Consider the following 17,373-nt stretch of genomic DNA (forward strand, 5'->3'; position numbering starts at 1 on the left):
CTGGAACAGTTCCGACATGAAAAGAAGGCTCGCGCTATTTTCCGTGGAAGTGGGAGTTCACAAATACTAAGAAATGCGTTAATACTAACAAGTACTGATAGGCGAATCATCGTCGTAACCAAGATTGAACAGTTGACCAATAAAGTTCAATATGATAAAAGCCACGTTATTATTTTTGTCCCTTTCCTAATCTAGATAACGTGGTCGTTCGAAAATACGTTTAAAAAGTATGATAATAATTGTGTAGCAGCAATTTAATCTTGAATTACTTTGAATGAATATGTGTGCACGTTACACATAGATTATTAACTAACTATTACTCTCAGAGACAGTATAACTGCAAGCGAAATGTAAAATGCTATTTACTTAAAAGTTGTTTATATTCATATTCTTAACAATTCTGTACAAATAAAAAAAGTTATTCTTAAACTATTTAGATTACCACAGATGAATATTACAAACATTTTAGTATTTGCAATGTAATTATCTCTTTTATATGAAAATATCGTTTTAGGCGATATTGACGTATAAGATAAATTTGGAGTTTTAAATGTTTCAATTATGAAGAAGAAGGAACATATCTTTTATTAGAAAGTATTATGTATAATCGAATTTTAGAATAAAAAGAGGAAAATAAAATAAACCCTACACTTGTAAAATTTAGTAAATCTCTACATTTGAGATCCAAAATAATATAAAATACAGTCCGAAATTATTTTAATAAATTTTTGGAAAAGAATCATTGAATAAAAGTTAATTTTTATTTAAATGGAAGACAGCATCATTAAATTTTAAAGCAAGTTTTAAAAAGTGAATAATTAACTCTTATTACAAATAATCATAAATGATTAAAATTTTTGTCAGTTACCGGTAATTATTACTGATAACAGAAATTTTATTTTAATTACAAATAACTATTATTGGTTACGGGAATTTTATATTGGTTATTAATAATTATTATCAATAGCGAAATATTTTTCGGTTATATTTGACCATTGCCAATTATTGTTAATAATACTGATAATTAATATCCAACAGCATAAAATTAATTATAGAACTTATATATTTGATTAAGAAAAAGAAAGGATTTGAAAATTGATCAAACAAAGAATAGAATAAAAGATACTGTAGATTAATATTTTTATTTAATACATATGTATACGTACCAAACAAACTTTTCGTAATTGATAATGGTTATTGGTAAACAAATAAGAACTCCCATCATCGATATTGGTTACCGGTAATCAAAATAAAATTTTCGTTATCAATAACATTTACTGGTAACTAAAAATACGTTAATCACATTTAATAGTTATTCATAACTAAAATCGTTTAAGCAAAAATATTAATTATTTTACCATAACTTTTAATTTTTAGGTTAGAACAGTTACGATCTCCTGTCTAGATACAAATTATGAAACATTTGATTTACGAATATACATAGATACTAATTGAATATCAATTTATTAACTCTTTTGTCTACAAGAAGATTTGCTTTATTGGTTTTAGAATCTTTGTACTTCTTTTATGCTTTCATTACATTTAAATATATTGTAGACGTGTATTCTGTATTTGCATATGTCGCGTTTATATCATATCTAAAATTGCTAATACAAAAAACTACAACATAATGCATACAATATTACCTGCATTTTACTGGATCATGTGTCGTCTATAGAAAAAAAGACCGCTTTCATTTTTCGGGAAAAATTTTCTGGTTTTTCTTTTAAATTTATGGCAGTTTTTCGAACGTGTTGATCCACAATTTTTCAATGTAATTCTAGTTAGAGAATTACGGAGGTAGTTTGTAAAATAATATAACAAATATTTTTGCATAATCCATGCCTTGTGGTCTGGATTATTGTCCTTGTATAACTCGAACCTTTTTCCAGTCTCTATGTTGGTAACACTTTTTACCGAATTATTTATCCTTATTACGAATGTCATCAACAAACATTAATTTATCCTTTTAGAAAAATACACTTTCACCCTGTTATAAATTTGTGAACGAATTTTACGGTTGGTTCTAAATGTTTAGCATGTAATTTTGCTTTCTGCTTCTTCCACAGTTTTCGTCTCGACGTAAACAAAAGTATTATTTTACCTTTCAATTTCCTTTTGTGCATACTCATTTTCAAAATTAAGTCTTTTATTATTTTTCACATTAATATATAGCTTTTTTCTAGCTATTCGATTGTTGCAGCCCGTTACTGTTGTATACTTCTTTTTATCGAGTGAGTGAATTGGAGCTTATTGACGACATTTTTTTATGAAGATAAATATTTAGATATTATAAAGAATAAATTTGCAAAACATGCTATGAATATGGGATTGGAGAAAGATTTAAGCTTTACCAAGATAACGGTCCAAAAAACAAACTTCGAAATCGGCAATAATTTTTGTTATAGATTACAAGTTTCTGTTGAATTTTAACAGAAACTTCTGACATGGAACGGCTTAAACAATTCGAATAACTAGAAAATTTAAAGAGTTAAAAAAACTATCTTATCGGAATGTGGTATTCTAATAACGTTGACTGTATAAAAAAAATTATATTCAATACGCCAACATACTTACATGTTATGTAATAAAATAGATGTTTTACACAATATTAATCCTCAATTGAAAATAGTTGTTTTATTTTTATTAGTTTAATTTATATAACGCTTGAATATTTGGGTGATATCAGAATTAGCTAATCTTTCAAATCTATCTTATTATTTAAATAACCGTATATAATAAAAAATTGTTGCATTTGTGTTAATGTGAAATTACATTGTAACATCGCGTAATACATTTTTATTCATTGCATGTTTACTTAAATTACAGGACATAAATAGCAAAATTATACTAGTGTGCGAATATTTTTCTAATTAACTGTACGTGTGACAATATGAGTTTCTCAATGACGAATAATTATTAAGTAATTCTGTTATGATACAGTAGAATTATCCAAATAATAACATGATAAATCAGATATGCATTTAAAGTAATATAAGACAAAATTAAATTCATTTTTTATCAAAGTCTGAGAAACATTGTAAACACAATTACGACAGAGAACACTTTCCTCTGTCGTAATCTGAATTTCTCTTCGTTATTATAGTACGAGTGGGATGTAGTATTGAATATTACATATTTTCTTTATCACAAACATGTAAACAACGAAGCCTATCATAATCTGAATTTCTTTTAGTTATTACGATGTGAATGGAATGTGGTATCGAATATTACATATTTATTTTATCCCAAAGATTTATTGTTAATGAAAATATGATTGATATAATTGTCAGATCATTTTGATTAAAATGAGACCAAACACGATATAATTCAGATTACATATAGTTATTTATTAAACGGTAAATGGAAAAGAAATCAGGTTTTATCGATTCCGAGCCACGTTTGATCGCGTTGTATGATTACGATAAGTGTGAATCGAAAAGATGTTTGGTCCCATTTCAATCAGGAAGATCTTATAAATGTGTTGATAAAGATTTCATGAAAAAAAATAAAAAATGAAAGAAATGTGATTGTATTAATGTTATAAGCTCAATTATTTTTTATCTTTCGCTTATTGTACTTCTCTATGGTTGTCGCTGTCCATGAAACGCTGATCGAGCATTATAAGTGTTCGACATTTCGGATTATCAGCAATGTTATACTTGAGGCATTAGCCTTCGATTAAGATAAATCTCTTATCTCTGTTCATTGTCTCAATGACTCGAAAAATTCATAATATAATGCCATACGTCAAATGTCACACGAGCACTCATATAGGAAACTATTTTTTATTCATGAAATTTTAAATAAATTTTGGGCGTTTTGGTAGATAAAAGATTTCACGAACAACTAAGGTGAATGAACAACGACTAACGAAGCAGGTCCATCTTATCGTAGACATTCTACAGAGACGAAACAAATTTTCAAAGCTAAAGAATATAATTGCATCACATTATTATTATTTTCAAATTAGCATACAATATAAATTAGTGTTTAATATTAGAATAATATAAATATTGTGATAAATTAATATTAAGATTCAGTAAATCAATATTAGTACAAGTATAAACAATAAATATTTATAACATACATCACAGTGGGCAGAAATAGATGTGAAATCGTGCAAAAGTATGTTAAATCTTCGTCATTTACGGTAAGTATATATTTATGTACTGTATTTTCAGTGAATAATAGATATTGAATCTTTGTTCACTATTGTTATTATATGCTTTTTCATGGAGCAACCAAAGTAATAATAATATAAGAAGAAACTATTTGATGTAATGAATGGTTTTTGTAGTAGCTATGATACCACAAACAAAAATAATAAACGGGCATAAAGTTTATGATAGAATAATAATAGAGTGTAACGATATAAGATAAATAAATTCGAACAATAGGCGTTATTAAGTTACGCCGCAGTCATACCATCAAATAATTAAAAAACATAATTCTTGATGTATGCAGCAAGATGATACAGCGAATTCGACATATTAACATTTTCACGGTATACATCACGCAAACGTGACTTTATCTGATACCGGTTATCGGTGAGAATCGTATATGTAAGATATTATTTATATGGTCTTTTGTTTATTTAAAATAGAGAGACAGATAAATCCATCGCCAGCGGTAAATATGATACTTCTTAGTTGAAAAGCACAGGGCATTCGGTACAATTCAAATCGTGTAACAGGTATCACTCTGTATTTTTCAAACGTATTGTAGATCAGTATCTTCCTCACTTTTATGCAAAACTAACAAATGGATAAAAAAATTAATATTGTTGTAATATTTAGAAAATATAGTAATGTTTAATTACAGCGGACTTTCTTATTATCTTAAAAAATAATACAATTTTTACATATTCCTAAGGTTTTAATTATGTTTCCAGTGCGTAACACAAACATCTTTTTTTACAAGATATCGAAAATTTAATTAATCTTAAAAAGAGGTACCGGTCTAGAGTTTCTTTTAAATTTTCACTTCTTTGATATTTGAAGAATACGTAGTTAAAAGGAAATTTTTTAATTTTAAAAATTATTAAAGTTATTAGGCTTTTAAATATATCTGATATTTGAAGTAGACTATTCATGATTCAAAGTATGACCACATTCTAGTATATCCTGCTTACGAATATGCAACTATACATTTTTTAACTGTTTTTAACTTTATCATCAATAAATTACAACGTAAAATTTGTTACGATAATATTACATTTGGTAAGTGTGATCTAGGTTTCAAATCGAACTTGTTGCGTAAATGCAATGGTGATATTGTTATAGAATATAGTTTTTAGAATTGTTTGCCGACAAATCCTAAAAAATAAACCGTCGCATTGTGATTATGAAGTATTACCTCTATAAGGTAAAAATTTATTTTATTTCTCGATGAATATTTGTCACAAATTCATAAACACAATATATTATACAATGTTAGAAAGTCTTTAATCGCTTTCAGGTTTCCTACTCCGGAACTTTTTCTCGATGTTAAGAAAAAGTCGCAACTTTTTTATACTTTTTGAAAAATTACATTTTTTTGACGTGCCGTACCATCGGTTTATATTTCAGCGATATTCAATATCAGTTCAGTCACGATGTATTGCAAAAGAAACAATACTCAAGTCTACAAGCTGCAAAGAAAGACTGTTATCTCAATAGCAACAATATTACTATTATTTCTATGTCTACCGAGGTGAAAGCAAGGCCTCCTGCAAGGTCTCCTTGATAGCATAGTTTCAATGTTATTGTTTTTTTAAGATATTTAAAAAAAATGAAGTTATGAACAATTGCAAAACCTTACCATGAATATGAAAAAGGGGTTTAACAGATCATTAGGAAATAGCGAATATAAACAAATATTTGATTGTGAAAAATGTTCCAATTCAAATACATTTATAATTTACAGTACAGATAACATTACAGAATTAGAATTAATTGAAGTTGTGCTGGATGAAAAAGACAAAGTTATCCATTCACAAGCTGTAGGAAAGTTCAAATTTTTAATTTGAATTTTTAATCATTTAATTTAAACAATTTTTTTTAGACGCGAACTTAAAAATTATCACAATAAGATATATTACTGACATTCTTAAACATCTGAAATTGTTGATAAAAAATAATACAAAAAATTACGTACACCAGTTTGTACTATCGGTCATATGCAAAAGAAATATTTTGTATTGTCCATCCCATTAGAAGGAGTTCAACGCTGGATACGTTAGAAAGATTATGGCAATGAAATTATTGACGATCTTAAATTAGTGGAAACAATATGAAATAAAATGATGGATGTAGTAAAATATGACAGCGATGCATTATAGAAACAAAAAATCAATTTGCCATGGAGATAGTGATAAACATGAAAAATCGGCAGCATAAATTATTTGGAGATATTCTTATTTCATCAGAAATATTTATGAATCTCCGACATAATGTAATACTAACAGATTTAGTGATTAAAGAAATTAAGAATTGCCTTTAACATATTTATAATAGAATTCAAAATATATTGTATTGTCTATATAGTATTAAAAGTGATATTTCAAATCTCAATATAGTTGAAATAACTTCAACTTTCACAATTATTATAGAGGAAGGTAATTTTGAAAAATTATTTAAACGCACGGGTTTGAAATATATTAAAAAATAACAAAACATATTCAACTCTGAAAAACGAAATAGAACGATATTTCAATGAATTTAGGTGAAAAAGTTCGGTAAACATTTGTTTTAATGAAAATTATAGAATAATTAAAAACAGTTATTTTCATTACTGTTTCAATCTCTATTTGATCCGATCATCAAGGAACTTTCATATATATGTATTTATATATAAAGTATAAATTTGAAAACGTTTCATAATCTACATAGAACTTATGTGGGAGCTGATGCAGGAACCTAAATTTAACCCGATATAATTCGAAATTGAGATTCTTTTTTCAAGAATTTTAACGGTTTTTAAGCTATGTTTATAACATAACATGCTGTGTACAATCATAAATATAACTAAATACATACTCTTACATTTAACATTCATGCTTTTATTACATACTTTAGATTTAATTACAATTTATATTTCTTTATTATTCGTGAATTCCGTAAGTAAATAATACATAATACAGTAAAAGTATGATAATTAAAACATTAAAAACAATATATTTAATTATTAGGTTTCTGTAAATAGTACATTGTATAACAATACATTAGATACATTTTAACGCATTATTGCAAATTAAGAAAGTGATTTCATTGTTTTTAGAAAAGCAACCATTTTTGTAAAGTCTTCTTTATAAATGAAAATAGTGTCCGATATATTTATACGTAATGATAATTTACGGTAACAAATTTATATTAGCTATTACGTATTATGATATCAATAATACTATTCTACAGAAAGCCATGTGGAAGTTTGCTGATGAAGTATACTGCTAATGAAACTTTGTCTTATACTTCAATACATTCTAGTCTTCTACAGTAGATTGTGCTGCATCCAAAATGATTTCGAAGGAGAAAGGCTGGAAACCATATCCTAGCCCAGCATAAAATTTACTTTGAAACTCGACCCTATAAAAATAACATATGAGAAAACTTTAGTTGTAATGAAATTAAATCAAAACATTACATAGCTTAACATAGGCATATCTACGCATGGAGTCTTACGCAACCGATTTCTCTCCGATATGTTGCTGTTGCGAAACAAAGAACAAAAAACGATACGTTATTTAACTTTCGCCAGAGATGTTCGAATAACAGATAAATTCCGGTCCATCGTATCATTTGTATGTTAATAATTTGAGTATCAAATAAAGAAATTATGCTTGATATCATGCTACTCCCGTGCAGCGTCAAAAATGATAGGTGATAGTTTATTGTTTGAATAAACTTTTCGACCATCTTATAAAAGATATCCAGAAATACAACGTAGAGCGCTGAATAGCGAAACAAATGAATGAAGCATGATAATCTATTAGTATTTTTTAACACGAGGAAATGCAATTGTGCTAGTTGACACCCATAACGTATATATGTACAACTACATTTTCAAATTGTACCTTCCTAAGTATATATTAGATTTGAAAACATAATTCGCAATATATAAAAATATTTCATACCAATGAAGTCGAAGTGTATGTAAGAAAGCTGATAATCCTTCCATAAGTACTAGAATACTAATGGTTAGAACTGCCCAAAACGCAAATACAGCCCACAGAATAATACCACCTGACCAACCTTCTCGTGTCAATCCATTTCTCATCACCATGTTCCATAATACTTCTGATAATTCTAAACGTGTTAAAATACATTGCGGTAAATTAAACTGAAGATATACATTATATACTAGGTTGTTCAATAAGTTTTGTCGTTCGATAAAACTTGTTGAACAATCTATTACAAGGTTGACAACAGGTGTCCGAAACTTTAAGAGACGAGGAACTTACTGTTATAGATGTATTATAAAGTACCTGAACAGCAATATTATAGCGTGACGTGAGTTATTAAGTCATCTACAGGGTAAGTGGGTTTTTCTACATAGTACTGCCAGTCATTGTCTTCACCGTGAAACAATCGTTCCCGAGGTATCAGACTACGAGTCGACCACTTTTGACACTTTTTATGCGTATTTTTAATAATAACTTGGACGCAAACTTAATTTTGTCATTCTTGATTTTTGTCTTATTCTGAGATAGAATTATTCTTTAAAGTTTCAGACATCTGCTGTTGAACTCTCTGTATACATCTTTAACATTAAAATTATCCGTTTATAAGAAATATAACAGCATATCTATTTTGTAACTTACGAGCATGAGCGAGAGATAAGGCCCATAAACGCAGATATGACGCAGTATGAGATATACTACCAAGAACATATTCAATCGTATGAATGCCTTGATGAATTAATACTTCGCTCATTTCTTCTTCTTCTTGTTTGTACCCTCCTTGTGGTACACCATTGTTTGATTGTATGGTATCAATACCACCTTCTAAATCACCATTTTCTGTTCCATGATTATTTAACTAGTAATACAGAAAGTAAGTAAAAATTAACATGCTTATTTATTTTATTAGTTACTGTAATACGAAATATAAATATCCAATGTCAACATTATGTTAGGAAATATCTAGTTTTATTCATAAAAAAAAAAAAAAAAAAACATTTATAAATCGTGATTGTATGGATAGATATCTAAGAAACGAGAAACTTTTCAAGATAATAAATATCGACTTTTTATTCAATTCATATACTAATTTTAAAAGTTTTTATTAAAATTGTAATTTAACCTGATAATGTTGCTTCTTTCTATTGTACATTATCATAATAGGTTTTCCTAATAACATCCATGGAATACAAAGAACAGCTATAATTACAAGAAGTACTTGTAATCCTTCTTGTCCAGCATACATCCAAGGACTTACGCATTCTACTGGGGCAGATGCAGTTTTAAACAATACCATATTAATAAACGTAATTAATACTGATGGTGCACAGAAAGGACCATGTTCTGGATCATTACCTATAAGTAAGAGTAAACATTATAAATTATATCATACAACCATTTTTATATTAAATGTAGTATATTACTTACCATCACTATTGGGGCCATATTTTATCCATTTAATAAACATAAGGAGTACCATGTATAGAAAGAGGAACATTAGAAATATAATTTGGGGGATGAATTCACAAGTTATGTTAATTTTTCTTTTAAAGTACATATGATTCCACAATCCAACCACTACACCAAAAATCATGTGTAAAACCCCAAAAATGATTGATATTTTCATTTTGTACGAATTCAAAAAAATGATTTTATTTTCCGCCAATTGCCATACAGGATCCATTCCTATTGGATATGGAATTTGTAAATATGCATCCTTTTCACTGGGATTTAATTGCAGTTCTTTATGTCCTTTTATTATACTATAATTATAGTTAATTCTCCAGTATGAACCAAAGATGTTTAAAGACTTGGAGAATACGTCATTGTATATAAATCCAGTATACATTGAAAATAAACCCATCAAGAAGATAATATATCGACCACCAAAAAAGATATTCCAGATTTCATTGTCAGATTTTTTCGCAGCTAGTGGTTTCTCTTTTAGCACCATCCATCCACCAAAGAGAAACATGATCAGACCATGACCAGTATCTCCAAACATAACAGCAAACAAAAATGGAAATGTTATTATAGTGTAAGGAGTTGGATTCATTTCTCTATAAGAAGCAATTCCGTATGCATCTATCAGGGCTTGAAAACCTTTAGTAAATTTGTTTGTTCGATTATAAGTAGGTGGATCTTCAAAAGTTTCCATACGATTTAAAATTGGTGGTACGGAACTGCCGCTGCGTTCCTAAAATGATAGAAATAAATTATGGTATGAAATTATTGACTAAAAGTAATTAAACAGTATTGATAGAAATAATTATAGCCCAATTACAGTTCCACGACGTAATGCTAGTTGAATTGTTTCAATATCTAATACTGGAACCCAACATTCAGCAATTAAACATTTTTGTGTAACATCCAAGTTGAATAAGTTTAAGGTATGATAAATTGCTTTGATCTTTCGAACTTTCACAAACCAATTCTTAATATTTTTTGCAGCAGCTACTAAAACTCGATGACGATGATCTTGAGTTTGGCCAAGAACCTAAATAAAATTGTAATAAATAATTAGATTTAAAGAATGAATAATTGAACGAATTAAATGTATACAGTAGTTCCGCGTTCCAAAATCAAGCTTTTTTTACCGGATTTAACATTATAAATCACCCACCTCTACTATTGTCTACATTTCTTCAATTTAAACAACTCGTTGATTCGAGCTGAAGAAACCGGTAGCTGTGGAAACAAAAGCCGACTAACCAAATTTTAAACTAATGCCACAGCATGTGTATCGGTGTAGCAACTACTAAAGTTGATTACCAATTGCAAATATTCTGTACTCAGTGAGTACCAAATATAGTGGGCGGTCAATGCTCGATAGTTGTTGAATTTCGGATATATCCATCTCCCTAGGCCCAGCAGTTCATACTGCTGCAGTGTCAGTAGCGACTCATCCCACAACTGACCAATGAACTATCGGGGCTGTTCGACCACTCGTACCAGAGTGGCTGGGCAGAGGTTTCAGTAGCCTCATCTACTGAACGATGCAAGTACTGTACGAAGCCATCGGATAGCACTTGCACCATACGTGAAAGGAAGTGACGATGTGCTGCTGATATTGTCACAGTAACCAGGATATGACACAGTGCATTCTAAAGGTATGTCCTGCCTGAGCAATCGTCTCTTGGTGGGTATATTTGGGGGAGACGTGGTAATTGAAGGGACGTAGTAAGGCTATATATTGGCAGTGAGAAAAATTGGATGATCATGCGAACACGTAATGTCGCAAAAGGAAGCAGCAGAGTAGCAGCGTGAACTCGCCAGCAGGGGTGTTAAGAGGCTCTGCAACCCTGCTCACTGTCCCTCTTTCAGTAGAGGACTTTTCACTGACTCTTTGACTGAAGAAGATCAGATGAAATCACTGATCGAAAACAATCCATGCTATATGATACGTAAATTAGCAAAAATGTTAAAAATCACCATCCACGAGCATTCTGTGAAGCTTGGATACGTGAACTGTTTTGATGTATCGGTTTCTTATAATTTAATGGAAAAGAATCTGATGGACCCTATTTCCATTTGCGACTCGTTCAATAAACGCAACAAGGTGATTGCAACAAAATATTCTTCATCGTTCCTACGTTCAAGATAATTGACGCTCCCGATTTTTGATCTTGAAACGAGCAACTACTGTATTTTGAAATGTGTGGACAATTATAGAAAACAATTTCATTGAGAGAAAGTAACTGACTGTATTTAAATCTTCGATTCGTGTCATAACGCCCATAGCCATTTCACGGCGATCAGCAGGTGCTTCAGGGCAAGGATATAAGGTAGCTCTAAAGCCTTCACAGATCTTTTTAACTCGTGTTTTCAATTGATCTCCTTGGAAGAATATGATAAATACAGATTTGAAAACTTGGTCCCCCTACAATGAAAAATTAAAATATGTTTAAATAGATTTAAAAGAAAATAGAATACCGTAAGCAGTTCTGGATTTTAACCTACCGTTGAAGGATCCTCCAAAGGAGTTTCAATTTCAGCTTGACGTAAGAATACATTACCACGACATGCACGCCACAGCATACGTTCAAATGCAGGAATACGTTCCCTTAAGATAACTCCTGCGACGAAACTATTTAAAGAATAATTTTAATAAAAGTGTATCGATTATAAATGAACGAAGCAAAAGTAAAAACGTACTACTATAGTTAACATACTATCTGATATGAAAAAAATGTACACGTGCATGCGCACGCATGTACGTACGCACAATTCATTATTAAATACAGTATGAACAAAATAAAACAGCAATAATTTATAGGAAACGTTGTTTCCAACTGTGTACAAAAAACTACTACAGTTAAGATTGTAAATTAATATTATTAATATTATATAGTTTTCAAGCTGTATCGTTTAGTATTCTAATACCTTTATTGGTTGTGTACCCGATTTTAATCTTATTTATATCTCAAATGTAATATTCATATAAAAGGAACAATATTTGATAGGGTCTTATTGAAAAATGATGATTTTGTAGCCATGGTCCTTTATGATGTCCTAAATATTTACGAATGAATATACATATGTATTATTAATTAGAAAAATTGAAATGTTATTTTATATTATAATAAAAGTATAAAATAGTATATAATTTAATAAAAACACATTGAACACGTGTGTCGTCAACTTCTGTTTTCTAATGTATGTTGAAAATGTTTGCAAAAACATACGGTTGTACTTTAGTAGGAATAATACACTCATATATAAATAGATAAATATTTAAAAAGAGAGGAAAGTATTTAGTAATTACTATAAAAACCGTAACAGCACACCTTAGAAAGTTTAGTTTACTATTATTAATTAAAATTCACAATGCAAAGGAATATTAGAAGAATTATAATCATGTTAAACATTGTATAGTTATTGGATCATTGTGTAAATATGCAACATTCGTGCACTTATCATCTGTAAAACAAAATGCATCTCTGATATATTCAGATAAATTGGTTTGTGGTGTACATTTTTTTTATTATTGGTTGTGTAATGTTAGTAACACTTACGCATGCATAGAATAACGGGAGGAGAGAAATGAGGAAGGGACAGGGGAATAGAATACTTGCAACAATACCCCCTGTTACAAAGGAAATATTTACGAGCTTATTGTTGTACGACATTCACTCATCGGTATGTGAAGCATTTCAGAATTGCTCTGCTTCTTTTCAAAGTCCACTGGTATATTTGCAGGGTATAAACATATTCTTATTTTTGCTTTGAGTTATTTGCAAGCTGACGAAGCAACAGGGAACAGGTTTAGCAACTGATCGTTTAAGTTTCTTTTTGCTATTAGCAGTGAGACGACTCATTCGACCATTTGACACACAACGGTAGCCAGTATTCTTTTGTAGCATCAAGTAAGAGAAACGAAGTTCATATACAAAGATATTACTTACGACTATCCCAAGTTCATGATGCAAACGAACATATCTGCTACTTGCGAGAATTATCAAATTTTAGATTTTTGCACGTCATTCGTCTTCTCTTTTGTAACCAAAGATCGTCGACAACGATAATAAATATACTAACAAATGCAAACAATGTTTACAACATATTTGCAATATAGATGTACAGATGTACATACTGACAAAACTGTATTGTGTGTAAATTGCATATAATTATAGAAATGTAAATATGTTTTATTTCAAATATAACAATATGTTCCTTCATTTTTATCCTTGTCAATGTTTAATCATTATATTTGTAATTAGTTTCCACTTTGGCTAGACATAACTAATAAATGAATAAAGCTACTCAAATTTCTGTATAAAAGTTAGTTTTGAACAATATGTTAGAAAATATGTTAGAAGTTTTAGACTGTTTTGTCATCCACGATCCAAGGGTTAAAACGATTTAAAACAGTCGAATTCTATATACATATGTATGAATTAAGAAGAGTTTCTTCTTTGAAGCAGTGAAAGGCTTTAATATCAGCAGAGTAGAAGATATAGCTTAAATCATACATCTAAATTAATTCTGTTGCTATTGAAGAAAAAATGATTAAGATGAGTTTCAATGGTTTTGAGATGTATATTTAATGATAAAAGAAGTTATCAGATATGATATATCAACATCTATTTTTTATAATGAAATGTTATAATTGGCATTAAGACAAGTTTAGTAACATCATGATCTTGAAGTGACCTTGTGGAAGAAAAATTAGATCAAATTGGAATAATGTCAAAGAGAGTTTATTTTATTAGACGTTCAAAGTGTTAGTTGTTCAGATGAATAGACACACATTTCTGGACATAAGTGAACGATTGAATATCATTTCTTATGGCATTTTCGCAGTAGACCAATAATGCTTCTCCTTCGTATTTTACTCTTATACTATTCTACAGTTGTTGCAAAGCCCATTAATAAAAATGCTTTGTTTATTAAATTCTGTCTGACTACGCTTCTAGTTTAGTAATATTCAAACAATTTGTAACAGTACAATTTGAACGATATGAAAGATCATTATCTTGATTACATTACTTGATAGTTTACTGGTGATGACATGAATCGTTATAATTAAGAAGAAAAAATGAATATGATATTGATTTATGGTGAAGTTAAACGGAATATGATTCGAATGTGTATAATATATGTATAAAAAGGGAAGCTATAAAATTGGTAGAAGTGAAGAAGCAGAAAGATTCTGGTTTAGAAAGTCTTGCAAATAATCCATGAATTAACAACAAACTTCTTCTTCGAAGAAGAAACAGGTACATGAGGAGAACTTACACTGGACAGCACTGACTGAGATGTTCGATTTATGTGAGACACTCTGTATACATATGTTGACACAACGAAGTATCTTATAGACAATTGATTAAAAACAAAAAGAGTGGAAAAGATCTTTCATGATTTTGGGAAGGGATTCAAATGGTATTGTTAGTTTTTTAATATGTAGATGTTCTCAATGTCATTTCGAGATCCTACTCTACATAAAACTGTGCATAATTTTGGTTTGAAACATTTTTTCGTAAAAGCTCTATTTTGAAAAATATTTAGAGGAATATCACAATTGTTACGGTGTAATGTTTTAATAAAATAACATATAAATGCTAAAAATGATGGGAAAAAAATTTAATACAAACACTTATGAATTCGTTTAATAAGTAAATCATTGATGCACAAATAATACATTTTTTCTCCTGATACTTTGACAGTGTCAGTTGTGATCCACTTTTTTATGTTAGGTTATAACATGAATTAATAACAATAGAAGTACTAGGTTTAAACTAAAAACTGACAAACAATTCATTCTTAGAAGAGAAACATTCCGAGATATTGTTAAGCGTACAAATTAAGAATATTAAGCACAGTTATTATGTAATTGTTTAACGATTATTTGTGTGTGTATTAAAAAAGTACGATACGAAAATGAATATATACAAGAGCACGTATGATGATAGTCAAATGGAATAATAGCAATTACCATTTGTGGAAATTTAAAATGGAAATGTGATTGATTAGAGAAAGCCTGTGGAAAGTAACTGCCCAAAAACGAATAGCGATTTCAGACACGAACTGGCTAAATAAAAACGACAAGGCAAGGTCTACGATAAGTTTAATGGTGGAAGGCGGCCAATTAATCCATATCCAAATGGCTAAAAGTGCAAAAGAGGCCTGGTAAGCATTGCAAAAATATCATTAAAAGTCTACATTGTCAAGTCAGGTGCTTTCAATAAAAAATTTATTCTAGCCTGAAGCTTGAGGAGAATAGGAACATGGAGAATCATATTAATCGAATGATCGATTTACATAATTATTGAAGAAAATTTATTCGTAGCAATGATACTCTGCAGTTTACCGGAATCATATACCACTTTGATAAATGTTTTCGAAAGCAGATCGGATGAAGATTTGAAGCTGAATTCAATTAAAGGAAAATTAATCGAGGAATATTGTAGGAGATTGAATTGCTCCATGCACGTGTACACCATTTGGAATACGGTACTGAAAGTTCAAAATGGCCACACCTCCAAAGGGAAAACTTCAACTGGTCCGAGTAAATGCTATTTTTTGTAAAACAAAGGACACATGGATGAACATTGTCGAAAATATAAAATTTGGAAAGAAAAGGGAAAAGCAAATAAAATTACAAAACACGATAATGAATTTTGTTTCAACATTAATTCAAACAGATATTATTCAGACGCATGGTATATCGATAAAAACTTCTTCAAATCTATTGAAGTCAACAACAAATACAACATCACGGTAACAAACGGCAAATAAATCAAAATTGAAGGTATAGGAATAAGTGTTATTAAATGCATAACCGCGCCCAACAAGGAAAGATACGTAACAGTTAAAAAATTATCTGACAATGGCTTTAAAATCGAGTTCTCTGAGTATAAATGTAACATAATAAAGAATAATGAAATATTTGTAGCAGTTTACAGCTCAGGGGGTTTGCATAAATTGGAAACGAACCACGAAGCATTTGTAACAATAAATGATCATAAAGCAAATTGCATCCACTCATGATACAAAAGGTTGGGACACAGAGATCCCAAGGCAATATATAGGATGGTCAAAGAAAGATTAGCGTCAAACATAGGGATTGAACAATGTAGAATCAAGAAAGTGTGTGAAACATTTGTTCAAGGAAGAATGGATAAAAAACCATTCCCAAAGAACACGAAAAGATCTAAAGAAATACTGAACATAATACTCGATGCAAACTGCCACACCGAGCAATAAAAGATACGTGCTCTCATTAATAGACGATTTTAGTGGTTACATTGAGATTTATTTGTTATCTCATAAATCGGAAGTAATAGATAGTTCAATAAGTTTTGTCGTTCGATAAAACTTATTCGTTTCATTCATTTTATATTCATTATATAGTTTCACTCGCGAAAATGGCTATCAACATTAAGACTTCTCTCGTATCAGTATATGGAAGAACATGTTAACAGTTGTTTTGACACTCGTGTGGACAAATAACATCAGTCTAGAAGTTAATTTACGAGAGGATTAAGATGAGAATGGATAACGTACATTGTATAACAGTTTGGTCTGCTAATTGGTGATCATAGGAAAAAGTTAACTTCTGAGGTGTGGTCTGTAAGGTAAAATCATTGTGTTGTGTATCTTTCTATGTTTTATTGTAATATATTTTATTTGTACAAACAAGAGACTCGTATACTTTTTAGAGTTCTATATCCCCCAGTATTTTATTAATATCTTACACGAAGACATTCTGTGTC

The 17,373-nt window shown here is 29.6% G+C and overlaps 1 protein-coding gene across 6 annotated transcripts in view; it reads right to left on the reverse strand.

Annotated features, from left to right (window-relative positions):
- Nucleotides 1–7,021: 7,021 nt before the first annotated feature.
- Vha100-1 (V-type ATPase subunit a family protein Vha100-1) overlaps nt 7,022–17,373 on the reverse strand; it is a 56,859-nt gene continuing 46,507 nt past the window's right edge. For all 6 annotated transcript variants that reach the window (XM_076317045.1, XM_076317048.1, XM_076317047.1 and 3 more), the window contains 8 exons: nt 12,119–12,245; nt 11,862–12,038; nt 10,443–10,655; nt 9,587–10,355; nt 9,282–9,514; nt 8,801–9,017; nt 8,114–8,285; nt 7,022–7,565 (listed from right to left, as the gene is read on the reverse strand). In XM_076317045.1, the coding sequence (XP_076173160.1) occupies nt 7,463–7,565; nt 8,114–8,285; nt 8,801–9,017; nt 9,282–9,514; nt 9,587–10,355; nt 10,443–10,655; nt 11,862–12,038; nt 12,119–12,245 (2,011 nt within the window). In that variant the 3' untranslated portion in view covers nt 7,022–7,462. The remainder of the gene's footprint in view (nt 7,566–8,113; nt 8,286–8,800; nt 9,018–9,281; nt 9,515–9,586; nt 10,356–10,442; nt 10,656–11,861; nt 12,039–12,118; nt 12,246–17,373) is intronic.

This window comes from Ptiloglossa arizonensis, chromosome 7 (genome assembly GCF_051014685.1).
Source record: "Ptiloglossa arizonensis isolate GNS036 chromosome 7, iyPtiAriz1_principal, whole genome shotgun sequence".
In the NCBI taxonomy this organism is placed as follows: domain Eukaryota; kingdom Metazoa; phylum Arthropoda; class Insecta; order Hymenoptera; family Colletidae; genus Ptiloglossa; species Ptiloglossa arizonensis.